This window comes from Heliangelus exortis, chromosome 14, assembly GCF_036169615.1.
Source record: "Heliangelus exortis chromosome 14, bHelExo1.hap1, whole genome shotgun sequence".
In the NCBI taxonomy this organism is placed as follows: domain Eukaryota; kingdom Metazoa; phylum Chordata; class Aves; order Apodiformes; family Trochilidae; genus Heliangelus; species Heliangelus exortis.
Window position 1 is genome coordinate 1,001,172 of NC_092435.1, and position 27,624 is coordinate 1,028,795.

Consider the following 27,624-nt stretch of genomic DNA (forward strand, 5'->3'; position numbering starts at 1 on the left):
CCCGTGCCCAGCAGAGCATCGTCTGGGCAGCTGAAGCCTGTGCTGGCACCACTCTTCCTACCAACACAGCATATGGGCCCTCCCAGCAGGACCACAGCTCCCACAAGTCACTACAGCTCACACCAGCTGGGAACCACCTCAGAAACGGGACGGGAAAGCCAAAAAAAGCCCAAACTCTGTGCTGAAATGGGTGTGTTCTCCCAGAAAGCACCCCGAAACCCTCCAGAGCTTCACCCATACCCAGCTGCACCCAACATCAAACACCTGCTGCTCTCTCCCTCACTTTCCTGGGACACAACAGCCCGGTTCTGCTGCCCAGGACACTTGGCCACAGACAATGAAAGCAGTCCTGTCCCCTGTTCACCCAACAAGAGACACAGAGGTGTTGGCAGCAAGCACTGTGCCCCTGATCGGGCAGCACCTCCAGAGCAGGGTGGCTGAAGTCAAACAGCTTCACCAGACATGGACAGCATCACGGTCCCCAGGGAGCCTGGGGACAGGACCACCCCCTGGGGGGTCCCTAGCCAGCCCTGCAGGACACCACAGCCCACCACCCAACCCCCTTCACCTCTCCAGAGCCCAGGACAACCCGACCATGGGAATCCCACACCTAACCCAGCAGCCCACCTCACCCCAAGGCCACCAGCAGAACCCACAGCCCCAGAGGCACAGGGTCCTCGCTCCTTTTTGACTCAAATTTAATCCTTGGGGACAAAGATATCCACCAAGGGAGTTAATTGCAGCTGGAATGAAAAGGCTCCCAGCTCTCCTCTGCCTCCCCTCTCTATCTGTCACCTCCTCACTTCCCCAGCCCAGCGCTTCAGCACCACCACAGAGGGTAAATAGGAGCGAGCCAGTCCCCACACTTTCAGATCCTGCTTCTTTTATGTCCTCTTCTATTATTAGTCTCCTTTAAAAGAGCCTTCGATCTTCTCTTTTTTTCCCTCCCCCCTGCTAATCCATGTATAATTATTTTCACTGCCCTTCCGCAGACCTCTTCTATTTCTGCCTCGTCCTCTCGGTGGTCAGCGCAGAGCCCGGCAGTTTCAGGTATCCCTGCAAGCAGCCTCCCATCTCCTTCTCTCCTTTGGCCTCTGCTGCTCCAAGAGAGATTTCCCAGCTCTTCACCAGGGCACCTTCCGGGCCCCCCCAGCCCCTCACCATCCCCGCAGGGCCGTCCCATCCCGTCCCCCTCCCAGACGCACTCTAAGGCCCTTTTCTTTATTTTTTTTTTTTTCTCCTCTTTTTCCCCCCCCCTCCACATCCCGGCTTTAATGAGGCCCATTCAGCCCTCCCAAAGACAAAAGGCCCTTCTCGTTTCCAAAGGGATTTACACGGACGCATCAGTGAGGCATAAACGTGTTGCCATGGCAACCCCCAGCCCCCCTGCACCGTTTCCTAACGCCGCCACTCCCCCAAACCCCCCGGTGCTTTCCTGCCAGCCCCTCACAGGATGCCAACGACACCCACCCCACCCCAAAGTGACACCCCCAGGCACCAGGGGTGCCCTTCCTCCCAGCTGAACTACAAAGATGGTGGAGGCAGTGACCCCCCCAACCCCACCTCGGGCACCCCGGTAACCCCTGTGCCGGGACCGACTCAAGGTCACGGTCAAGCTGGGGTTCAAATTAAGCAGAAGGCAAGGAAACACCAGCTGCAGGAGTAAAATGAAACCAAAATGCAGCTCTCTGCCCCCAGACACGTGATGCTTAAGCTGGAGCAGATGAGTCCACCCTCAGGAGCCAACCCCACCCCAGGCTGGGTCCCAGCACCTCTCCAGAGGGAAGCTGGTGGCTTTGCTGATGCCAGGACACAGGGTTGGTCACCATCACCCTTCTCTGATGCCTTGGACCATTCCTTCCCTTACCACTTCTACCACCAAAAGCCAATAGAGCATCTCCCTTATCCACAGGGAGCTGCCCACCCAGGGGTGGGAAGCAGGAGAGATCCCAGCACAGCTCCTGGGGCTTTGTTTGGAAGCTCCACAGTCCCTGCTGGAACTCTGAAGATACAAACAAACCCAAAAGGTGGGGTGACCGAATTGTACCTGATCAGCAATTAGAGAAAGCCCCGAGTTTTAACCATGAAAACCCAAAACTGCAGGGGCTGCAGCCACGGGAACCAGGGGGCTCCAGTTGTGGTTACACCAGCAAAGGAAACCAAGCAGGAGAGGGCTCCAGCCATGAAGGACACTGCAAAATAATGGGTCAGCAGCCAGGCTGCAGGCTTCAGGAGGAGGAAGAGGAGGAGGAAGGCTCATGGCCCTAAAACACTGAGAGCAGCCATGTGCTGCTCCACCTTCCTGCCCCCGTGCAGCACCTTGTGCCTTCAGACACTGCAACCAAGCCATGCAACCAAACGAAATCACTCCAAATCCTGCAAGGGGGAGGGTTAAAAAGGAGCACCCAAAAACCTGGTGATTGAGGGGTTCTGGAGGAGACTGAATTGGGGCCGGAGCACTGGCACAGGCTGCTGCTGCCACCTGCAGCGCTCTTGGCAGCCGGTGCCCCATGGCTCTGGGGACCCCCAGCTCCCACCAGCACCAGCCTGGGGTGCAGACACTCTGTGGGCAGAATAAAGAGCACTGGGGGGTCCCCAGGCTCACTCCCCACCCCTGCAAACTCGTTGTTTTCCAGCACAACGACCCAGCTCCACCAGCGATGGAACCAAGGGCTTGGCCAAAAAAAAAAAAAACCAACCAAAAAACAGTTAAAGAAAAACAGGGGAAAAAAAAAAAAAAAAAAAAAAAAAAAAAAAAAAAAAAAAAAAAAAGCTGTATTTTCTCTCCTGAGTAATATCATCCAGCATCTCCCCTCGGAGAAATAAAGAGGAGCAGAGTTATCTAATTAATGCTGTCAAGAAGCGGGGAGGGGGCCCACAAAGGCAGCGTGGGGAGCGGTCTCCCCGCCGCCGGCATCACCCATCAATGGGGCCCCACGCTGGGAGTGAGGTAAGAGGGGATTCAAAGGGGGGTTTGTCAGGGGTTTTGTTTTTGAAACTGGGGGAGGGGAAGGGGACAGGGCTTGACAAGAGCTGACAGACAACTGAACAAAACCATAAGGGCCATGAATGGCAACACGGAGCTTTAATTGGCGTAGGAATGGAGGGAGAAGTGAGACAATGAGGCGCTGGCAGCGGTGGAAGGGGGACGAGGGGTGGGCAGCCAGCACCCAACCTCTGCCTGCCCGCACCCCGGGCACCCCACCCTGAAGTTGGGTGCTGCACCCATCACCACCAACCCCCCCAAAGAACAAAAGCCCTCCAAGGAAAGAGGCGGGCGGTAAGGAGCGGAGTGCAGCACCCCGGATGGAAACGCCAGGAGAGAACAAAACAAAACAAAAAAAACCCAGGACCCAGATATGAAACGACCCCAGGGGAAGCCGATCAGGCTCCCTGCTCAGTGTTTTTTTTGGCTATGGTTGGGTTTGGAACATCCATGCCCTGGCTGCGGCCCCGCTCATCCGGAGGATTGGGGGGGGGGGGAGACGGGAGTCGGGGGGCAGAGGGATGGGGAGGTGAAAAGGGAACAAGGTTGGAGCAGCAGGGTTCCCACTCCCCCCCTGACCCCTCCGAAAGAAGACGGAGGAGGTTTCGCTTCCCAGTTCCAAAGCAAAGAATTACTTTGGCAGGGCCCTTGGCGGCGGCGGGGCGCCCAGCTGGAAGGGAAGCGGGGAGGAACATGCCCAAGGAACCCAGGAGCAAAACCTCCCCGCCAAACCCCGCTGATTGCCATGCAGATGGAACCCTGGACAGGAGGCAAACTGCAGCCCCCCCACAGCACAGGGCTTGGGGAAGGCTCAGCCCCACAGACCTGACAACTTCCCCCCCAGTTTTCCAAGGACTCCCCCACCTCCCACTCTTCCAACTCTGGCTGGAAAAATGAAGGCCTGAAAGCAAACAGCCAAGAGATGAAGTTACAGCCCGCGGTTATTCCTTGAGGGCAAGAGGAAGCCCCTTCCCCTTCCTGCACCCCTGACGCCCCCCAGCTAACCCTGCAGCCCCCCAAAACCAGTCTGGGAGCCCCAAAACCAGGCACCTCCCCGTGGGTCCATGGCTGGGCGTGCTCCTGCACCCCGACCCACCCGACACCAACTGCACCCCCAGGAGGGGTCCCCAAACCCCTCAGCTTCACACCACACACACAGCCACCTCCAAAGCCAGGGAGAGCAGCAGCCTCACCCAGCTTTCCAAGGACTTCCATAAAAACAAAGCTCAAGCCTGTCCTGGGGAGGAGCAGCAGCCAGATCCTCTGGAAGACCCTTCCCTGCCACCCAGGAGCGCCCCATGCTGTGGCAGAGGGGATGGGTGACAGAGGGATGGGTGACAGAGGGATGGGTGACAGAGGGATTGGGTGACAGAGGGGATGGGTGGCAGAGGGGATGGGTGGCAGAGGGATGGGTGGCAGAGGGATGGGTGGCAGAGGGATGGGTGACAGAGGGATTGGGTGACAGAGGGATTGGGTGACAGAGGGGATGGGTGGCAGAGGGGATGGGTGGCAAAGGGATGGGTGGCAAAGGGATGGGTGGCAGAGGGATTGGGTGACAGGGGATGGGTGGCAGAGGGATGGGTGACAGAGGGATGGGTGGCAGAGGGGATGGGTGGCAGAGGGGATGGGTGACAGAGGGGATGGGTGGCAGAGGGGATGGGTGGCAGCCCCCCATGCACCAACCCCACTTGCGAGGAGCGGGTCCCCTGGCACGCTGGGTCTCAGGCTGGCCCTGAGGCAGCCATGCTGTGGTTTTGAAGGATTAATCCCAACATTAGGCATTGGGCAGGGAGAGGAGAAAACCCCAGGCACGGTTACCCACAGCCCTGCCCCGACAGGTCCCCCGGGTTTCGCCAGCCCTGCCAGCCCCCGTGTCCCCGGGGAGCAGCGTCAGCCCTGGCCACGGCGCCGTGACTCACCCTCCCCCCTTTGATCTCGGGGCTCCCAGAGCTGCCCCAACGGGTTCTGTCCTCCTGGCAGAGCCTGGAAGTGCCATCTTCCCAGGAGGCTGCAAATCCCTCAGCCCTCAACCCCGGTGTCATTACCAGGAACTGGCTCAGCTGCAGCCCGCCTCGTAACTTATTAAACCCTTCTTCACCACCCCGTAATAAGGAAGGGCAAAGCTGCCCTCCACGGCACCCAGGAACCAGGTCACCCCCTATTCCTCACCCCTGAGTCAGCCCCACCACCCTCACGCTGCCCTTGGCCCAGCAGGACCTTCAGCCCCACACCACCAGGGGGGATGGGGCCGGTTTGGGTTGAGGAGAAAAAGCTCGAGATGAGTCACAAGACCTCAAAAGATTCATTTTTCGTGTCGTTTCTCCCCCCCCTTCTTTCCCTCTTGCACACACAAACCATCAGAGATGGCCAAAGCCTGGTGAGCGAGCTCCACAAGAAAGTGAATCACAGCATGCAGCCTCTACCTCGGGCAGTGCTCCTGGATGGCAGTCAGGGGGGAAGAAAACTGCCCCTTTTCTCCCCAAAACCTCTTCTGAGCGCTGCCCATGTTCCCTCTTTACCAAGTGGTCCCGTTCAGGCACAGAAGCCCCAATTTTCTACGTCTCTACAGCCTACAAAGACCCTCCTGAAGGCTTCACCACTGGAAGGGGCTGGGACCCCCACACTTACCCCTGCCCACCCCTCCACTGCTCCCAGTTTACCCAGTTCAGGGCCAGTTGGCAGCTGCGAGAGGGGCTGGGAAAGCAGCCAGCACAACACCAGAGTGTCAGGTTTAAACCTCTCCTCCTCCCAAAACAGATCTGGCTCGTACTTGCTTTTATTTTTAGGCCAGATACACGTTGGGCTGAACTTCAACAAAAAACCCTACAAGCTCCCGGGGGGAACAAGGAGCAGGGGAGGACGCAGAGAGCCCCAGCACCGCCACGGCTGCTGCCGGGCACGGGGATCGGGGACGTCCCCAAACCCTGCTCCCAGCTACAGCTTCCACAAGGAAAGCTCAAGGTTTTAAACCTAAAAATAAAGCAGCCCTGGGGAGGGGAAAGGAGGAGGAGGAGGGCACAGAGCACCCAGCCCGTCTCCAGCGCCAGGCCGGGGCGCAGCAGTTTCCAATCGCCTGCGGACGGGGAGCGTTCCCAATCCTACCCCCTCCCCACCCCGAGAGGAAAACCTCCTCCTTGCCACCCACACGGATGGAAGAAAGCTGACGGGAGGGACGCCGTGGGGGAGACCAAAGCCTCCTCCTCCTCCTCCATCCCCCCCCAACCACTTCCTCCCCCTCTCTTTGCTGGCAGATGCTGCTCCCCAGAGCCCTGTCCCCAGATCCCGCTAGCTCAGCCATTCCCTGCTGCGGTCCCGGCCCCACCACGCTGGGACACAGAGGAGGTTGGTGCTGCCAACCCTTCCATTCCAAAAGGGAGCTGGTTGTGAGGCTGGGGGATGAACCAGCAGTGTGGGGGGAAGGGGAGGGGGACTGCCCTGCTCCTCCATCCCCCAGCACCTCCCCGGGATGCCCCCCAGGAGGATCAGGGCTGGTGGGTGGTGGATGGGGGGGGATGCACGCTGCCAGCAGATGCTGCTGGAGGAAGGGCTGCAGCCTGGGTGGCACCGTGGCTTGGACCCGTTCCCTCACACCCACAGCAAAGGCAGCCCAAGCACCCACGGGCAGCAAAGGTTTGGGGGCAGCCAGCAGGACAGGGAGGTTCCGTGCCAGGCTGTAACAAAACCCCAAATGCAGTGGTGCCGCGTGACCCCCGCAGCCCCGGGCAGCTCCCACCCCCCCAACACAAACCCCACAACCTGTCCTCACCCATCACACCCCAAAACACCTCCCCCCTTCTTCCCTTTCCTCCTCCCTCGTGCACGTCCCCTCTGAGGGGCTCCCCCGTCCCACTTCACCCCGACAAGCTGAAGCCTTTTGAGCCTCTCTTTGCACCCAAGGTGCTTTTTTTCTGTTCTGTAACTCATTAAGCAGAAAGTTCAGTCCCTCTGCAGTGACTGCCACGCACTAATTTGGGACTCAGAGCACTGTCGACACTGCATTAAGTATTTCTGTCAAGCGTGAGGACACACCATGTCTGTGTAAGAAATTACACCAGCAATTATAGCTAAAGAGGCATGTAAAATTTAAAAAAAAAAAAAAAAAAAAAAAAAAAAAAGAGAGAGAAAAATTTAATGTATTCAGAAATGATAACTGACATTCTTATTAGGATTAATCTAATTTTAGTAGAGTCATTTATACCCTGCCTCTGGATAAAAAATGAATTTCAATTTTAAAACCTGGATAAAAACTGGCACTTAAAAAAAGTACTTTCAGAAGTCACCCCTGCATGATTAAACGTGGTGATAAAATGAGAAAGCTCAACCAAAAGCCTGGCCTTTAAAGAAGATATTTGTTAAACAAAACGGAAACAGAGATATTTATCAAGCCCAGCACATTATTTCAGGCATTGCTGGGTGTTGTTTATGCTCAGTGGAGAGCAAAAGGATCATTGGAGATAACGGGGCTGGGCCAGGGAGATGCTCAGGGCAGAGTTTTCTGGCCACATCCTGCACCCCTAGGCAGGGAAATGCCAGGCACCCCGAGAGCCACCCTGAGCACCCACAGCCTGCACAAACCCTGGCAGCTGGAGAACAACTGCAGAGCACGTTCCAGGACTGGAAAAAAAGTGGAGGCAAAAATTAAAAAGAAAGAAAACATCCTAAAACACTGGGTTGGTTGAGCTTATTTAAAAGAACTAAAAACCGAGGGATTTAGCACCAGGAAGAAGCCAGGGGGCACTGGGGCTGGTGGGAGGGAGGGGATGGGGCTCAGCAGCTCCGGCACACACAGAGGGCACTGCTGGCCTCCTGTGCTGGCCCCAGCACCCCTGAGACTCCAGGGAAATTGGTGGTTGGGGTGACAGAGGTCCTGGCAGGCTCCATGTCCCAGAAGTGGGCACCAGGAGCCTCTCTGCTCCCTCTCCACACCATGCAAATGCTTCCTGCTCCACCCATCCCCACCACCAGCAAAAGAAGCACCCCAAAAGCACCCCTGAGACCCAGCTACCCCAGGGGAGAACCCAGCCCAGGTGCCTCCTCCAGGCACACACATTGCTCCCCATGGCACTGGTGCTGCCACCCACCTGCCCATCAGCACCAGGAGATGCTCAGCCTGACCAGGATGGGGAGAAGGGAGAGTCTGTGGGGATGGGACAGGGACAGGGAGCCTGTGGGATGGGACAGGGACAGGGAGCCTGTGGGATGGGACAGGGACAGAGAGCCTGTGGGATGGGACAGGACCAGAGAGTCTGTGGGATGGGACAGGGACAGGGAGCCTGTGGGATGGGACAGGGACAGAGAGTCTGTGGGATGGGACAGAGAGCCTGTGGGATGGGACAGGACCAGAGAGTCCATGGGGATGAGACAGGGACAGAGAGCCTGTGGAATGGGACAGGACCAGAGAGCCTGTGGGGATGGGACAGGGACAGAGAGCCTGTAGGGATGGGACTGGACCTGAAAGTCTGTGAGGATGGGACAGGACCAGAGAGCTCCTGACCAGAGCCACAAAACAGGAGACCCACCACAACAGGAGCTGAAGCCCTTTCCTCTCACACACAGCCCTCTGGCCATTAAACACCCAGGCAAAATGCAAAATGATTTAAGAATACGTGGAAGGAGTCAAATGCCAAAGAGGGAAAAAAAAAAATCCTGGGCTGATTATTTTATTTTCTACTGACAGCTTCAGCCACAATGGCCAATAAATCCTGATTACGGATTTTAAAAATGCTTCCTGCAGACACTTGGACCATCAAGGCAATTCTGGGCCCCCATAACTCCTGGTTTATGATGGTCATACATGTCAGCTCTTCACGGCACCCAGCATTTCAATAAAGATGACCATAAACCTACATTAGAGATTAAAGGACTGACTCAGAAGTTTGTCACGGGAAGAAACAAGTTTCCCTGCAATTGCTTTGCCATTTTAACTGGCTCTTACCAACAGTTCAGGATTTGATGGGTTTATACCAGCAATAAATTTTCAGCCTGCTGACAGCTCGGTGTACAACGACCTGAGGAGAGCAGTGGGGAGGACAGGAGCCCAGCAACACAGGGATGAGAAGTGACAGCTCTCCTCTTGGGCTCCCCTCTGCCTGTGACAGCACGGGGACACGGCCACCAGCACCATCCTGCCAGCCCCCCGACCTGTCACACTGCTCTCCAGGAGCCACCACTGTCCTCATCCCATCTCCCCTGCCTTGAAAAGGGTCAGCAGCTGCCAAGCAGAAGCACACAAGGACGGGGGAAGGTGGCAAGGAGACCACAGGTGACCCCCTGAGGGCTCCATGCCACCGGGCAGGATGAGACTGGGGTGACATGGATGAGGAGCACCCCCAGCAGCATCACCCCTTATCCTCAGCATCACCCCTCATCCTCAGCATCACCCCCTCATCCTCAGCATCACCCCTCATCCCCTGCATCACCCCCTTATCCTCAGCATCACCCCTCATCCCCTGCATCACCCCCTTATCCTCAGCATCATCCTCATCCCCAGCATCACCCCTCATCCCCAGCATCAACCCTCATCCCCTGCATCACCCCCTTATCCTCAGCATCACCCCTCATCCCCTGCATCACCCCCTTATCCTCAGCATCACCCCTCATCCTCAGCATCACCCCTCATCCTCAGCTGTCACCCCCCCATCCCCAGCAGCCACCCCTCATCCCCACTTTGTCAAAGCAGCAGTGACAGCCATGACAGAGACGTCTTTTAAACCCTAAATGCCGTGTGCTTATTGTGCTCTTGTTTCCTGGATGAATGTGCTGCTTCCTTTTAATAAGTGCTCTCTCGGGAGATGGGGGGAAAAAAAAATTTAAAAGAAAAACAACAAAAAAAAAAAAAAGCAGCAGCAAAGGAAGGAGGATGACTCACAGCAAGGCCACATTGCCACCAACACATGAGAGCTGCCGAGACAGTGCCAAGGCTGATGGTTGGGATCAAAAGGGTGGGAGCAGAACAAACAGGCACCCTTCCCGGGGGGAGGCAGGTGGGACCCAGCCCTGCCCACCCGTGGGCTGCCATCTCCCCCCGTGCTCTGCTCCAGCCACCACTGCCACAGTCTGAGCCCGACTCTCTGGTTGGTTGAGTCCCTGAGACAGGCAGGTGGGGCTGCCCCACGGCAGGACACGGGTGGGGACGGGGAGGAGCAGCGGGAAGCGTGGGGGCACCCACGAGGAGAAGGGAAAACTTTGCCTTCTTCCCCAGCAAATGAAAGAGCCGAGCCTGGGGCTCAGCACACACCGGAGGGGGCCGGTGCCCTTTCTGCCGGTGCCTCTCAAAGTCTATCAAAAAGTCCCATTTACATCAAAATGCCCTTCCAGACATGCTTCAATTTTACTTTTCGCCTTTCATCTCCTTCCACCCTCCCGCCCCACCTCGCGGCCCCATTGTGCTGGCGGTGCTGGAGGGAGAGGGGAGCGGGCTGGCAGGCTGAGAGACCCGGGAGAGAAAGGGATCGAGCTTTAAACCCAGGGAGAAGCCGGAATCGCTCCTGGTCCCGCTCCAGCAGGAGCTGTCACCCCTCTCCTTGGCTGCTGCCCCGGGGGGGACGGCGCTGGCCGTGTCCCCAGCGTGGGGACAGGGAACAGGGGCTGGTGCCACCCGGGCTCTCTGCTCGGGCTCTGGTAACCACAGATGCTTTTAATGAGCTTTAACAAAAGCCTGGGGTGAGGGTTGCAGAACGCACGCTCCTGCGGTGCTCAGCACCCTCCCCTCGGCCTCGCCGAGCACCCTGCGGACCCTGCCCCCAGTAAGGCAACTGGTGGCACTGGGACAGCCCGACACGGAGCTTTGGGGACAGGTGTGGCTGCACATCCCCACCAGCCCGGCCCCGCCGGGTGCATCCTCCTCACAGGCAGCACTCATTAACAGATTTTTCCAACACCCTTAAATCCAGAGGCACTTTCCCCGCGCTGACAGAGCAGAACCCACCCCAGGTGACCAACCACAAGCACAAAGGAGATCCAGTTCCAGTCCAACCCAGCAAGGCCCAGCTCCAGCAGCACAGCACAACCCCGATGCCTTTCACCAGGCTCTGTCCAGCTCCCCTGACACCGAGCTTTTCCAGTCCTCCCTTCCCATTGTCACCATCTATTTTTAACCCCCAGCATTATTTCTCCCTGCATGACTTCAGACATTCCAGGGACGAGGCAGAATTGCTGAGCTGGTAGCAGGCAAAGTGACTCAACTCTCACCTTCAGCAGCAGCGCTACAGAAATCACAGGAGTAGTAAATTTTCCTCTGCTCACATTTTCCTTTCTCCTTCCCACCAAGCTTTGTCTGGGGCTAAGAGACTGAAATCAAACCCAGGTCCATCAGCAAGGAGCACGATGGCAAAGCCATCCTCCTCCTCCTCTGCCCCAGCACCCTCCCCACCAACTACATTTACCTCTATTGCAGTCACCCCGGGGAAAATCCCACCTCACCCCCCATCGCTGGTGTAATTCAAGGTCAGAACTGTAACCTTAAAATAAGTCTTAGGAGCCTCCTCCACCAGGCAGGGGGAACCAGCTCAACAAACAGCCCGGTGCAGGAGGGAGGAGGCGTTTTCCTCGCGGGGCCCCGGCCGGGCTGACAACGCTTCATTACTCCCTTTCAGCTGGTCCTCCCGGCGCTGCAGAGCAGTAATTAACAAGAAGGTCAGCAGAGAAGCCCTTCAAGAATCTCTACCTTCAGGGGAGTTTATCAAAACAACCCCCATTTCACTTTCTTCCCCTTCCTCAAGTGCGGAAGCCCCGCACCCAACACCCGGCCACGTCCCCAGCGACCTGTGCGCTGCCTCGCCCAGATGTCTGCATCCTTTGGCATTAAAAACCCAATAAATAATCCCAAATACCTCTGCTAGCAGCCACGCTCTCCATCAGGAAGCCCGGGTGCCACCCCCCACCTCGTTTTCAGCACAGGCATCCTCAGGAGGTGCAGAGGCAGCGTCCCCCGGTGCCAACCCTGCAGAGCCACCCGCCAACTGCTTGTCCTGAACTGCACCCCTGCTCCCAAACTGCACCCCTGCTCCCAAACTGCACCCCTGCTCCCAAACTGCATCCCTGCTCCCAAACTGCACCTCTGCTCCCAAACTGCACCCCTGCTCCCAAACTGCACCCCTGCTCCCAAACTGCATCCCTGCTCCCAAACTGCATCCCAGTTCCCCAGCACCATACAGGCTGGTGGAACTGGGAGAGCCATGTCCACACAGGACCACCCTGGCTGCCCGAAGATGCATGAAATGAAGAAGTGTGGTTGGTTGAGCCGTGTGGAACTGCTGGGGACAGCCCCGTTTTTTGGGCTGACTCCCTCCCTGGTTTTTGCTTGCTGGAGCTGGCAGGGTGCTGGAACACCCACGGCCTGGGTGACAAGAGGAGGCAGTGTCTGGAAGCAATCACCCCACTGCTCGCCGTCCTTGCGCAAGGGAACTGTTTGTGTTATCAACAAATCTGGATCTTTAAACCAGGGAAAGGATTCTCATCCTGCTCCCCAAGGAGAAGCAGGCAGAGGCTTTCCCAACAGAGGGCACGGGGCGGGCAAGGTCCCTCCTGCCAAGTGGCAGGCACGCCGGGTGATCTGAGTGCACCAGGGACAGGAGGTACCTGGAGGTATCTTCAGGACAAAGTGCTTTTGGATCAAATCCCAAAATTTCTCTGCTCTCTCGGTGTGTTGGTACAAAGCTGCACAACATTCATGCTTTACTCGAAGGTTTGATGTGCCACGAGCCTCCAGCTGCTTTGTGGGCACAGAGGAACTCCTGAGAGCTCTGGGCACCTCCATCTCCACCTTCAGCCCACCCATCTCCATCCTCATGCCCAAGTGCTTCCACCCTCAACTCGTGCACCTCCACCCTCAAAGAGGAAAAATAAGGAGGAAAGGTCCTTGCCACAGAGATCTCAAAGCCCTCACCCACCCCTTGATGCCCCTCAGCCAGGCTGGGGACAGCAGCAGAAGTCCCTGCACTCTCCCTGCCACTGCCCTTGCCTCTCAGCAGAACAACCACCAGCCTGCACCCCAAAATCCCAGCCCAGAAGGAACACCAGGTGGGCACCAGTGCCCTCCCAGCCAGGCAACACCCCCCCAGCCCCGGGTCAGCACCCCAAAGGGGACACCCCCTCCCAGCTTCCCCAGTCCACAGGGGGGCAGAGGGCAGAGCTTTCAGAAGCCTTTCATGCCTCTCCTGGATGTTATGAAACCAGCCAAGGAGCATGAAACTGCCTGCCGTGGGTGGGAGCACCCAGGGCTATCCAGAGAGCTGCAGGATTCCTGCGTGGTGTGGGAAAGCACGCTGAGCTCCCCGCCCCGCACACGCCCTAACAGGGCAGTTTTGGGGTTTGGGTTTCTTTTTTTTTGTTTTGTTTTGTTTTTCTTCTCCTTGAGAGCGAGTCCGGAGTAAGCACAAACAACCAGCACAGCCCCACATGAAGGGGGTAATTAGAGAAGCAGCACCCATCACTAACCAAGTCAGGGCAGAGATCAAAAGCATCCTCAAGTGTTAAAGCTCCCTGGGATCGGGAAGCTCTCCTGGGAAAGGGCTGGAACGGGACCCCTCTCACCACAGCCACATGAGACTGCCACCAGAAAGGTGTTCTGCAAGGGACATGGGGGGAAAACCCAAGACACAAACTGTCTGGCTGCCCTGAACACCACCAATGCCACCCCAAGCACCCACAGCACCCACCCGGGCAAGGAGGCAACACCAAGCCCAGTGTTGTCATCCCCTGCATCCCATGAGCAGGCTTCCCCCCATCAGCCTGATTTCCTGTAGCTCAGGCAAGTGAAAAAAGAAAGAAAATAGGGAAAAGTTCTCCTACAGCAGCAACAGCAGCAAGAGACACAAAGCTCCTCCAGGCTGGGAACAATGGAAACACCAGTGCCAGCTCCAGAGGGGATGCTCATGGACCACCCGCCTGGCTGCCCAGGGACAAGGGACAGGCTGGGGGGGACACAGCAGGGTGCAGGGGACACGGGCAGCTGCCAAGCCCCCAACCCTTGTCTGGTGCCAAGGGCAGCACCCCCAGAGAGGGGGGGGAACACACCAGAGCTCAGCAGCCACAATGGCAGAGGCTGAGGGGAGCCCCTCCAGGCTGAGGGATTGGCTGGACCTTCTCTTAGGAAAAAAAATCAACAAACCAAACAACACTGGAAAGATTAAAAAAAGCAAAATAAATACATTTCTTCTTCTCAAATAATGGAGTAATGGGCCGAGCCCCAGCTGTGTGCTGGGAGTGGATCCTGGGGTGGCTGCAGCACAGAGCACAGGCAGAGGGGGAGGGCAGGGGCAGGGCCAGGGCCAGGGCCAGGGCCAGGGGGGGGAGCAGGGAGGTGCCCACAGCCACCTCCCAATTTCCCATCGCACCCAGGAGGAGGAAGCCCCAAAATTAATCCCGACCATCCCCCGCAGAGCACCTCTGCCCCGGGCAGGGCCTGAGTCAGCCAGGACCAGCACCCCAGCCCTGGGGAGTGTTGTGGGGCTGGCACCACGTGCTGGGTGGGGGGCTGCAGCCCCCACATCCCCACGCTGCCCCCTCCTCCTCTTTTTCCCCCCCCTTTTAATCCCCAGCCCCAAAGCAGAGCCATTTTAGGGGAAAGTGTAACGCAATACCTGGAAAATTTCTCCCACCCCACTCTCCGTCGCCGGCTGCCAAATTTAAAACATATTTTGGTGCTCTGGGCCTTGAAGCAAGGCAGGAACCTGCTGCTCAGTTCCAGCAGGCTGAAATCTTTGGGGGCAACAAAAAAATCCCTGCTGCCACCGGTGGCTCCTCTCTCCTTACACCCCGCAACCCTCAGGGCTGGGAGCTGCCAAAAACCTGCCTGGGAGCCCTCGTCCACCACCAAGCGAGGGGTTCTGGCTGGCAAGGAGGTGCCCTTGAGCACCCTTGGGACCCATCAACCCCAAAACCCTTGGGATGTGCCAAGTCCAGGGAGATGCAACCCTCTGGAGCAAGGGAAGGGGCAGGGACCACCACCCCTCCTGGGGTCATCCCATCCCCATCCTCATCTCACCTCACAGATCCCCCCCAAGGTGTCCCTGGGCAGCCCCCAGCCCTCACCCCGTCTGCTGGGCTCCGTAGCAAGAGGAATTTTCCAGCAGGACCGGGCTGGCCAGGGGAGGTTGGAGCCCTGGAAAGGGGCTGGGGGAGGGCAGAATGTGTTTAGCAGACAGAGCGATCCGACAGGGCCCATTAAAGGAAACAATTTGTAATACAATAATTATTCTGTCGTTTCTCTGGACTCTTTCCTAAGCCCCCCACCCCACCTCCTTTAAACAGTTGGAGGCCGCAGGAACCAGGAATGACCTGCAGGATGCTGGAGTGCCCAGATGTGCCAAGACAGGGCTGGACCCAGGAGGGACAGGAGCTCATCCAGGATTGCCCAGAGCCCTGAGGGGATGGCAAGGGGCTCACCAGGAGCCAGAGCTCCCCGGCTGCAATGGGAGATGCTGGAGAAGCCCCAAGGGCTCCTCTTCCTATGGGCTGCTGGTCCCAGGGCTGTGTTTGCTGCAGGTCACGGCCAGGCCCTCAGCTCCTCCAACTTTTAGGCCCCGAAGTTCTCGGCCTCACATCTGAAGGAAGCGGCCAACAACGGGGCGAGAGCAAGCAACACAAATCCCCGGGATAATGAGCCTGGAGGAGGGAGATGGTGGGCTCTGTCTGAGGAGGGAGCCGTGCTTTTATTGGAGAGGCCTAAAAGGGCTATAAATCCTCAGATTCAAAGGCGAGCTCGAGCTCTTTCAAGTCTGAGGAAGGCCTGGGATGTGTCAGCCGGGAGGACTAACCACGCCGCGTCCCCTGCTGAAGTGGCCTCTTCAGCAAAGCCCTGCTGCAGCCGGGATATTACACCCAGATCCTTTCCATATGCTGCCCTCCCGGGATGCAGCCAGGCAGGGAGCACCCTCAGGAGCCCACCCTCAGCACCCCCGACCCGGGCAAAACCCGGCCAGCCGCCCCCCTGCTCCATGGGACAAAACCACTTTGCAACCCTTCCCCCCTTCCCAAAGCACATCAAATATTTGCCCCCCAAAATCCCAGCAGGAGCCGGGGGGCTGTGAGGATACAGCCAGCCCAGACAAAGAACACCAGAGCCCAGCACCACCACGGCCCCCAGCGCCGTTCTGCACCCCCTCAACATCACCCTGCACCCCCCCCAAAACCCAGGCTGCCCCCCACCCACCCCCAGACACCCCAGCAGGTCCTCACACCCCTCAGAATCCCATAAAAAATGTTCAAATCATCAGGAAAGAGCCCAAAGCATGGAGGCTCAGCCTCCAAGGACAACCACAGCCTCGATGAGAAGGAAACCATGCGACCCTTGGGTGATCAGTAACGAGGGGAGGGGAAGGGAAGGGTGTTTATAGCCATGCAAACACCTCTTGCTGTTCCTGAAGCCCACCCCCAGAAGCTGTTGGGTCCCCAAAGCCAGACAGTCCCCAAGGCCGGGCTCACACTGCAAGCCAGGAGAACAGGACACCCGTGTCCCATGGGCATGGAGCAATGGGGGACACGAGTCACTACACCCAGCCAGGACCCCCTGCCAGGGTGGGCACCCCTGAAGGGTCCCAGAACTCCAGCCTGCAGGAGCAGGGACAGAGCTGGGGTGTACCTGGAGCACCCTGCTCCCAGCACCTCCATGTGGACACCACCAAGAGCCACCCCACATCAAAAAGGGTGACAGGAAGCCTTCCCCTGGAGCAATCCCCAGGCAGGAATGGCACAGGTGGCCACAGATCACCCAGCCCTTGGGACCCTCAGGGTGGGCACGACCACCCCACTGCACCAGCTCTTCCCAGGGCAAAGATGGGTTCCCTATAACCTGGGGAAAAGGGGAGCAGCCCACCTGGGAAGAGCTGGTGGTGGGGAGGAGGAGGAGGAGGGTTTCTGCCCTTCGGCCCAGGCTGGGTTATAAATATCTGGCATTGCTGGAGTGCAGCTGCTCGGCCGGGGCAGCGCCGGCACCTGAGCTGGCTCAGATCCCATCCGGAGGCGCCAGCAAGGAGAGCTCAAGGAGAAGCTGCCACCCGGCCCTAACACCCCGAGGAACCCCCCAAACCTGTCCCCCACCCTTTGGTCCTCCCCAGGGAGGAGAGTGCTGGAGGTCCCTCAAGCTCCCCTTCGCCTCCAGGCAGCACCCACAGCCTTGGGGGGGTTTGGCTGCAGCTCCATCATCCCTGGTCCATGCAGACCCCATCCTGTGCACATAGCCAAGCAGGACAAGCAGCCCCAGCTTCTCCAACCCATCTGGGACTGAGCCTGGACAGGTTGGCAGAGCCAGGAGCACCAGGATCCTGAGCCACCAGTGCTCCAGCGGGAGCCAGCACACAAGGAGCAAGAAAATCCTCCCGGAAAGATGCGCCGATGGGTTTGCACCCCAGGAGCAGCCAAAACACCAGCACCCGCCCCAGAGAGAGGGACCGAGGGATGGATGGATGGATGGAAAGAAGGAGAAGAGAGTCCCAAGCAGGAGAAAGGCTCCAGCTCTTTCCAGAGAAGCCCAACAAAAGCCCCGCAGCACATTCCTGCCCAGATGTGACGCCGAGATAGCGCCGAGCCCAGAGTCCTCCTCCTGCTCTCCCGATACAAGCAATCATTAATTAGACACAGAATGGATTTCAGCTTTGTTTCTCCCCACCCTGTTTCAGCTGCCAGACTCCAAGTAGCATGTGCTACTGATGGCTACAAGATGTTTTCCCACCGGAGCCCAGGCCGGCTTCCCAGCAGCTCTGCTGATCACGGGGTGGCAGTGGGATCCCGAGCCCCGGGGCCACCGTGGGGCAGGTGGGACCCTGAAATCCCACACGGAGAGAAGAGGCCATCCCTACTGCTAAGCCCCCCTGGTTTGAAGAGGACAACCCAAACACCTCCCCAGGTGTGTTGTGCAAGGGGCTGCACAGCCTCAGTGCCTCTTTGCAACGCCTATGACCTGTACACAGGTGTGCAGGGCCTGGGGGGACCCCCACCCACCCAGGAATGGTGTGAGATGGACCCCTGCCCACCCAGGACCAGTGGGACCCTGGCCCACACCCTGCATGGACACGGACACTTCTTCCCACCCAGCCTCTTCAGGACCAGCTCCAAACCCAAAGCACTGAAGCAGCTCAGGTGGGATGGAGGGGGGACACAGACCCCCACCAGCTGCCCCTCAGCCCTCCACAGCCCCAAGGCCCCATCCCATCCCCACGCAGCTGTTTTGTTCTGGAGAAAGCTACAGCTCCTTTTACAACCAATCAGCCACCCCATCACAGCTCTTTTTTTTTTTTTTCTTCTTCTTCTTCTTCTTTTAAAGGAAGCAGTTAAACCCATTTTATAGAATCCAGTGGTATTTACCCAGCTACTGCAATAGCCACAGCCCTGCCTTCACTTTTTTTTTTTTTTTTTTTTTTTTTTTTTTTTTTTTTTAATTTAAGTTAATGAAGTCATTCCAGAATGACACGCAAGGAGCCCTGGGTGCTCCTTTCCCCCAGGCACAGCCAGACAGGTAACCTCACCCCTGCAACCTGGGCTGGGCACAGGGGGTTTGGCAACAACAGGAGCCCTCCGTGCTGGGAGGACACCCAACAACCCCCCCACCACAACCCCCCCAGCACCCACAAAGCATCCCCCTGGCAAAGGGCTCCTCCATTCCAGAGGGAAATTCCAACTGGGATGCGCCCAGTCCCGAGCGACCTCCAGAGAGCCCCTGAGGTGGGCGACCTGACGGGCACTGATGGGACCCCCACCCCCGGGGAGCTCCCAGCCCCTCAGGCTCCCGGGGCAGAGGGAGTCTCCAAAGGCTCCAGGAGCCAAACGCAGCTTTTAATTAAAAATAAACGGGGATGTTTTCTCTCTTTCCCAACTCCTTACGCTGCAAAGCGCCTCGTGTGCTGGCTGGCAGGGTAATTAAATTACATCTGCTCCAACAAGTGGGAGCCCACCGGTGCAGAGCTCCAGCCCGGCCATTCCCCTCGGAAACAGCCTTCCCACAAGCACTCGGTCCCTTGTAAAAACCATTAAAAAATTTTAAAAAAACAAAAAACAAACAAAAAAAAAGGCAGAGATACAGCAGGCTTCACTCCCGGCACTTACAGAACTCAACAGGACACCTTCATGTCATGAAAGACAGAATTAAATGCCACAAAGGATTAGACTTTTGTCTGGTTTCGTGGTGGGTTGGGTTTGTTTTTTGGTTGGTTTTTTTTTTTGTTTTTTTTTTTTTTTTGCCTCCCCTCCTCCACACTTTTGTTTTTTAAAATAAAAAGGCATTTGCCTCGTTTTGAGAAAGCTGCCGAGTGGCTGTGCAGGGGCAGGGAGTGAGTGGAGCAGAGGAAAACTTTGCATGAGGGAAAGGGAGAAAAGCAGAGGCGAAACGACCCATTCTTCAGATGATGTGTCCCATTTCCCCCACCTCCTTATTAAAATACTTTCTGGAGAGGCAAATTCCAGCCCGAAATGAATTTTCCAAACCATATTTTATTAGGAACGCTTCCTTTTAATGGTCGGCACAGGAGCCCACCAGGGTCAATATTTCTCCCAAATTACAGCCCGGGGAGTTCAGGAAGGATTTAGCCAGAATTTCTCCTGCAATTCCCTGCTGCCCAACAAGAGCACGCTCCCACCAGCCCCACCTCAGCAGCAAAAAGGCTGACAAAACCCCAAAAGCACACTCTGCCCTCCCCACAAAACCCCCTCTGGACACCACGGGGTAAAACTCAAACCCTATCTGCTCCCCGAGACCCCATCCCAGGGGCTTCTCAGAGACCTCGCTCAGAGGGTGGGTTTGTGATCATCACCCTTAACCAGCAAGAGCATTTTTAGACCCATTATTGCCCCCCCCTCTGCAAGGACACAGAATTATTGAGGATGGGGAGGTGGTTTCACTGCTGGCCTCCCAACCCACACCCAGGAGCCGAAGGGAAACTCAGTGCTACAGCTTGTAACTCATAACTCCACAGGCAGACTGCTCCTCCTTCCATCAGAGACACCATCACAGTCCCCCAGTAACCACCACAAGACCAGTAACCTGCTGGTGATGTCCCAAATCCACACTTTGCCAGCCCGGCCCAGGAGAGGAAAGGGCACAGAAATATTTTCCTTATTTACAGTGACACCACCAAGGCCAGACAAGCCCGACGTGCCATGCTTTTCTCCTTCCATCTGCTGGAAAATTCCACTTAGCCCTGTTATTTTTGAAGGCTTTGCTTCTCCTTACTCTCAAACCAAGAGCTGAGGGGTGGTGGAGCAGGGCAGGGGGCTGGCAAACACGGCACTGCCCACGGAGGGCTGGAAGATCAGGCTGGAAAACCCCCAGAAAAAAGGCACTGAGGGAGCGTGGGGGGATTTTAAGGCATCTCTCCAGGAGTTTAAGCTCCATCTAACAAAGAGCACGGCTTCTCCTGGAGCTGGAACCAGCTCTGCTGAGCAGAAGGCTCCCCAGACGGGCTCATTCCACAGCCTCCGTGGGCTGTGCCCAACACCAGGACCTGCCAGCACCCCAGGCAGGAGAGTGAAAGGATAAAGGGAAGCGAGAGACCCCAAAGAATGACCCCAAAGAGGAGGGTTTAGGGTCAGAACCACAGCCGGGCACCCACAGCCCCCACCACGACAAAACCCAACCCTGGTCCTGCCCCGGTGCTGGGACCCCTCCCCAGCACCCATCCCACCCTGGCAGAGCCATTTCTGGGTGTGAATTCTGATACTTCAGGCACTTTCCCCCTTCTCCCATCCCACCAGAGACCCAAGGAAGGGGAAGCCCCCCCCCCAGGCTCCCCGGGTTGCTGCCCCATGCCCAGCACCCAGCACCCAGATTCAGAGGAGAACCAAGGAACCCCTGGAGCCACTCAGGGGGGGTGAGGGCACCTCCCAGCCCACCACAGCCCCCGGGAAATGGGGAAGGAGGTGGGACCCCCCCCTGTGCCCACTGCCCCTCCACCCAGCTCCAAGGCCTCAGGGATTTAACAAGAGCCAAGGCTCAAGAAGCTGGGGGTGTCCCCTACCACGCAGCCAAAGCCATCTCTTACCCCAATACACTCTTTTTCAACTAAAAAAAACCCAAAAAAGGCATTTTCTGGACCCGATCTGCCTCCACCCTCACCAGAGTCACAAGGAAAATGGATCCACTCCCCAGGGAAAAGGCTCCTTGAGCCCAGGGACACAGCTCCCCAGGGAGCAAAGAGCACCCCAAGAAGAACCCCCCCACGGGAGCCCCCGACCCCACGGCTCCAACACTCTCAGAACAGGGGTGCACACACAAAGTTCCTTTTTTTTTTCCACACATCCCCCCCTTCCCAAGGCAAAAAAAAGAAATAAACGTCTGGTCAGAACAGAAGTCTCCAAGCAGGAAAATTGCCCAAATCATTTCACTTCTCTCCAGCCCTCAAAAACTCTTTTTTTTTTTCTTGTTTTCTTAATTTTTTTTTTTTTTTTTATATTTTTTTGAGGAATGCGTTGGGAGAGGTGGGGGGGAAAAAAAAAACCCAACCAATGCAGGATTATTGTTGGGTTTTTTGTTTTTGTTTTGTTTTTTTTTTCTGTAAACCAAGAAAGCTCTAACACAAACAAACACTCCGCGATCGACAAGATAAAGCCCAGCGAGAGGGCTACCAAAAACCATCCTGGCACCACCATCCCCAGCCAAACACCTTCCACTCCTCCTCCTCCTCACCCTTCATTCCTGGAAAAGCTGGAAAAAGGTGGAAAAGCCCCTTTCGCATTGTTCCAGCCCCTCAGGGACACGTACAGCAGATAGAAACGTGCGTATATATATATTTTTTATATATTTTTATATATGTATCGCTGAGCCCCGCAGCCCCAGCGCTGGCTTTGTTCGGACCCTGGCTGAGGTTTTGGGGTGCGGGGTCCCACCGCCGACTGATCCCCCCCCCTTCTGCTGCCCTTGCTTTGGTTTTAGACGAGAAAAGACAAGGAAAAATAATAAAAAAAACAAAACATCGAAACCACACGTTTAAAAATGGTAATAAATCCAACTCTAGCGCCGGCGTGGTACAGGGGAGCGGCGGCGCCCGCGGAGCCTCCTCAAATCCCAAAAGGGGGGGGGGGGTGTAAAAAAATGAATACAAAAAAAAAAAAAAAAAAAGAAAAAAGAAAGAAAAAGGTGAAAAAAAAATTTGAAGCAAGCGTTTGAAAAATCGAAGGAACGAAACGCGCTTTTTAAAAATGAATAAAAAAAGAATTAATGAGAAGAAAATCTTTCCGAGCCAAAATTTTTAAAAATTGGGAAGAAAAAAAAAAAAAAAGTAGATTTTTTTTTTTCAGTTTTTTTTTTCAGTTTTTTTGTTTTCTTTCATAAACCCCAGTGTCCAAGCCCGGGGCTGGGTGCGGGTCGCTGCTCCAGCCCCGCTCCTTCCTCTCGCTCCGGTGCCCGCAGCCTCCAGCCGCTCTTCGCCGTGCCCGCTCCTGGCCGCGCGGGGATTTTCCCTCAAAAATCCTGCGGTTTCGGCTAAACCTTTTTTTTTTTTTTTTTTCCGTTTTCCCATTATTTTTCTTTTCACCGAGAAGGGGCGAGTCGAGAGGCGCCTTTCCCGCCTTACCCCCCTTATTATTTTTTTTTTATTTTTTCCCCTTTTCCCCCCCTTCTCCCCCCCACCCTCCCCACCCCGCACGTACTTGGGGTTCGCGGAGCTCCAGGACACGGGTTCCAGGCTCTTGGCGAGGGACGCGGCCAAGCGGCACAAGGCGAGGAGGACACCCAGCACCCACCGCCCGCCGCGGGGCCGCGCCATCGTCCCTCGGCGGCGGGACGGGACGGGCGTCAGGCGCCCATACCGCTTCCCCGCCGCCTTCCTCCTCCTCCTCCTCCTCTTCCTCCTCCTCCTCCTCCTCCGTGGGTTCCCGTCCCGCCGCCGCCGCTCCCGCAGCCGCCGCCGTCCCCTCCCTCACAGCGGCGCCGCCCGCCGCGCCCCGCGCTCTACTGCTGAGCTCAGGCAGCGCCACGGGCAGCCCTCAGCGCGGCAGCCAATGGCGGGCCGGGCGGGGGGGGGCCTCGGAGTGGCGGGACACGCCCACTCGCGACGCTTAAAGGGGAAGCGGACGCCTTTGGGGTTTTTTCGTTTAGGTTTTTTGTTTTGTTTTTTTTTTTTTTAAGGGGTATAAATATGGTGATTTCTGATCTTTCATCAGTTATCGACCGGGGGTTACGGGGACACCGGGGGTGTTGGGGGCGCTGGGAACCCGCACTCTGCCACCCCCCCCCCCCCCATCCCCATCCCCGGCCCCGGCGTGAGGCGCGGTGCAACAGCGCCCCCTAGCGGGCAGCGCGGGCACCTGCGGGGTGCGGGGTGCGGGGGGGGGGCTGAGCCCCAAGGGACCGGACGGACCCTGCTCGGAACCCCCGCTTTGGGGTCATTTCGCTCGGGTTTAGGGGTTTGTGGATGAGTTCATCTTCCCCGGGGTTTTTTGTTTTGTTTTGTTTTTTATTTTTGCTTTTTACAGATTTTTTCCCCCGGTTTTTACTTTTTTTTCGAAGTTTTTCACGTTTTGGGGGGGTCTTTTTAAGGGATTTTTTACTCTTCTTAAAGTTTTTCGCGGTCTTCATGAGCGGAATTAGACTTACATTTATTTATTTTCCTTTATTTTTTTTTCATTTTCCGTGTGTGTTTTTGCTTTTTTTTAGTTTTTTACTTTTCTTCATCATTTTTTTCCCTTTTCCAGATTTTTTAAAGACTTCAGCTCTTAAATCCGATTTAAGATTTTTGAGGTTTTCTTATTTTTTATTCTTTAAAGGTGTTTTGGAGTTTTTCTGTGTTATTTTCCATTTTTATATTCTCTTACTCTTAAAAATTGTAAAAGTTTGAGGCTCTTGAGGGATTTTTTTTTTTTTTGACTTTTTGAATTTTGAAATTTGTAAAATATTTTTTTATTTTTAAAGTCTCTCAAAGTTTTCCTGAGCTTTTTACTTTTTCTTTTTTTTTTTTTAGATTTTTTTTTTTTTTTTTTTTTTTTTTTTTTTTTTTTTTTGCTTTTTCCTTTTAAATTTGTTGTTGTTTCTTGAAGGTTTCTTTGAACGTTTTTTTTTACTTTTTTCTTTTTGGAAGCTGTTTGAAGGCCTTGAGATTTTTTTATCTTTATGGATGTTCTTTTTTACTTTTTTTTTTTTTTTTAAAGTTTTTCGGAAGTTTCCAGGGAGGGAACTGAGGAGCAGAAACACAACCTCCAACCTCACTTCACTTTCTTTCACAAAAATAAAATCATGGCACTTTCCCTCTGCCAAGCCGAGCAACTCCTTTGCTCAGAATTCCCAACATTTTGGAGCATTCCAGACCTCTGGAATCAGCGTTGTTTATTCTGTAAACACCAACGGCCCCGGAGTCTCTCCACTTCCTGGTACCAAAACCAGGAAAAAAAAGCTCTGGTTCCGTTCAGAAAAACGGGAATGAGGCTCGAGCCCCTTTGTTTGCTTTCTCAGGAATTTTTCCAATCCCTTGGGAGTCTCCGTTCCCTCTGGATGCAGGAGCCAGGACACCACCTGGAGTCACTCCGCTTCCCGTGGACTCGCCCTGGGGAACCAAAGCTGATCCCAAAGCTGATCCCAAACCTGGGATGCTCTTCCCATTTCCAAACGTTCCCTGCCTGCCCCGGGGCCTCTCACCTCGGGATCACCTCGGGATCATTTGGGATGGCACCAGAATCAGGAGGGCAGCACATCGGGGTCATGAGGGGATCAAATCGGGATCATTATGGGATCACAGCGGGATCACATTGGGATCACGTCAGGATCACATTGGGATCATTATGGGAGCACCTCAGGATCACCTTGGGATCACATTGGGATCATGTCAGGATCATGTTGGAGTCCCCTCAGGATCGTGGTGGGATCACCTTGGGATCATTATGGGATCATATCAGGATCATGTTGGAGTCCCCTCAGGATCATGCTGGGATCACCTCAGGATCACCTTGGGATCACATCAGGATCATTTGGGATCTTATTGGGATGTCATCAGAATCAGGAGGGCAGCACTTTGAGGTCATGAGGGGATCAAATCGGGATCATTATAGGATCACAGCGGGATCACATTGGGATCACATCAGGATCATGTTGGAGTCCCCTCAGGATCATGGTGGGATCACCTTGGGATCACCTCGGGATCATTTGGGATCTTATTGGGATGTCATCAGAATCAGAAGGGCATCACACCAGGATCATGATGGGATCAAATCAGGATCATGGTGAGATCACAGCAGGATCATTGGGATCATGTTGGAATAACATCAGGATCATATTGGAGTCACCTCAGGATCACAGTGGGATCACCTCGGGATCGTTGTGAGCTCACATCAGGATCACTGTAGTGTCCTCTCAGGATCATTATGGGATCACATCAGGATCGTGTTGGAGTCACCTCAGGATCACCTTGGGATCACCTCGGGATCATTTGGGATCTTATTGGGATGTCATCACAATCAGGAGGGCATCACACCAGGATCATGATGGGATCAAATCAGGATCCTTAAGAGATCACATTGGGATCATGTTGGAATAACACCAGGATCATGGTGGGATCACCTCAGGATCATTGTGAGATCACAACAGGGTCACCTTAGAGTCCCCTCAGGATCATTATGGGATCACCTCAGAATCATTGGGATCATGTTGGAGTCACCTCAGGATCATGCTGGGATCACCTCGGGATCATGCCAGGACCACCTCAGGATCCTGATGGGATCCCCTCAGGATCCTCCCTCTCTGCCTCAAACCAGTCAGACCAGTTTGGTGCCGGTGGGGACGAGGGGCACTGGGAGGTGCCACAGAGGGACAGAGTCCCCAAAGCTGACCCCAAGGTCACCCGGAGCCACCAGTGCCACCAGTGCCACCAGTGCCTCCAGCACTGGGTCTGCAGGGCACGGCCACCCCCGGGACCCCCAGTTTGTGGCTCTGCCACCCCCGAATGTCCCCGTGGCACCATCAGACACCGTGGGGTGGCACAGGCAGGATGGGGACACCCTTCCCAGTGTCACCCCCACCATGGTGCTGCCCATCCCGGGCACAAACCCTGCTTTTCCCACCCGGATCCCTGAGGACGTGGGAGCCAGGGGGATGCCTCAGGGGGTCTGGCTGAAAAGAAATAGTAAATAATAAAGAAAGAAAGATAAATAAATAAATAAATAATAAATAAATAATATTATTATTTAATTTTATTGTTAAAAATAATATAATTATAATATAATATTATAAGGAAATAATAAGGAAGGAAGGAAGGAAGGAAGGAAGGAAGGAAGGAAGGAAGGAAGGAAGGAAGGAAGGAAGGAAGGAAGGAAGGAAGGAAGGAAGGAAGGAAGGAAGGAAGGAAGGAAGGAAGGAAGGAAGGAAGGAAGGAAGGAAGGAAGGAAGGAAGGAAGGAAGGAAGGAAGGAAGGAAGGAAGGAAGGAAGGAAGGAAGGAAGGAAGGAAGGAAGGAAGGAAGGAAGGAAGGAAGAAGGAAAGAAAGAAGGAAAGAAAGAAGGAAGGAAAGAAGGAAAGAAGGAAAGAAGGAAAGAAAGAAAGAAAGAAAGAAAGAAAGAAAGAAAGAAAGAAAGAAAGAAAGAAAGAAAGAAAGAAAGAAAGAAAGAAAGAAAGAAAGAAAGAAAGAAAGAAAGAAAGAAAGAAAGAAAGAAAGAAAGAAAGAAAGAAAGAAAGAAAGAAAGAAAGAAAGAAAGAAAACCCCAATAAATTAATAGCAGAACAATTGGCTGTGGGGTTGTTGGTTATTGCATACAGGATATTTCTAAATAAACCCCTGAATTTAGAAATATTCCTAAATAATTGTGGGGTTCTTCGTTGTTGTCTCCAATATTTCTGACCAAAACGATTTCCTGTGGGGCTATTATTTATTAAAGTATAGAATACCTCTGAACAAACCCATTTACTGTGGGGTTATTCTTTATTAAACCATCCAATATCTCCAAATAAACCCATTAATTGTGGGCTTATTGGTTTTTGTCACTGTTACCAGGGCGAGGGGTGCCCCGCGGGTGACCTGAGGGTGCCACAGGTTTTAGGGGGCTCAGCTCCCCTCCCTCCTCCTCTCTGCAGCCCAGAAATCCCACCCCACGCCCACTCCGGGTTCCGGTCACCCCGAAGCTTTTCCCAACCGCGGAGGAAGGGGCGGGAAAAGCTGAGGAGGAGGAAATTGAGGCTGAACACCAGGAAAAAAGCGCTTAGTGCTGAGCTCTGCCGGGCCGCTCCTCGGGGGCACTGCTGGAGTTATTTAAAGCTCACCCAGATAAAATCGGGTGAGGAATACGCGCTCTGCTCCTCCCAAAGGCACCCTGGGACCTGCGGGGTTTGCTCCCCCCCCCTTCCCGAGCTGTTTTTTCTGGGATGAAAGGGATGGAGGTCTCAGAGCATCCCCAGTGGGGTGGGGGGTGGAGCAGCCCCGTGCCCTGAGCTGAGCTTTGCTGAGGGCTCCGGGGCCAAAACTGCCTCATCCAACCCTCTGGCTGCAGAAAAAATAAAAATAATTAAAAAAATAAAATAAAATAAAATATAAAATAAAATATAAAATACAAAATAAAATAAAATATAAAATAAAATATAAAAATAAAATAAAACAAAATATAAAATATAAAATAAAATATAAAATAAAATAAAATATAAAATAAAATATAAAATAAAATAAAATATAAAATAAAATATAAAATAAAATAAAATATAAAAATAAAATAAAACAAAATATAAAATATAAAATA

At 54.8% G+C, this 27,624-nt stretch overlaps 1 protein-coding gene across 1 annotated transcript in view; it reads right to left on the bottom strand.

The window, feature by feature from the left end:
- EFNB1 (ephrin B1) overlaps nt 1-22,820 on the bottom strand; it is a 46,348-nt gene extending 23,528 nt beyond the window's left edge. The window contains exon 1 of the mRNA XM_071758148.1: nt 22,565-22,820. Coding sequence (XP_071614249.1) covers nt 22,565-22,680 — 116 coding nt within the window. The 5' untranslated portion in view covers nt 22,681-22,820. The remainder of the gene's footprint in view (nt 1-22,564) is intronic.
- Between the last annotated feature and the right edge of the window lie 4,804 nt (nt 22,821-27,624).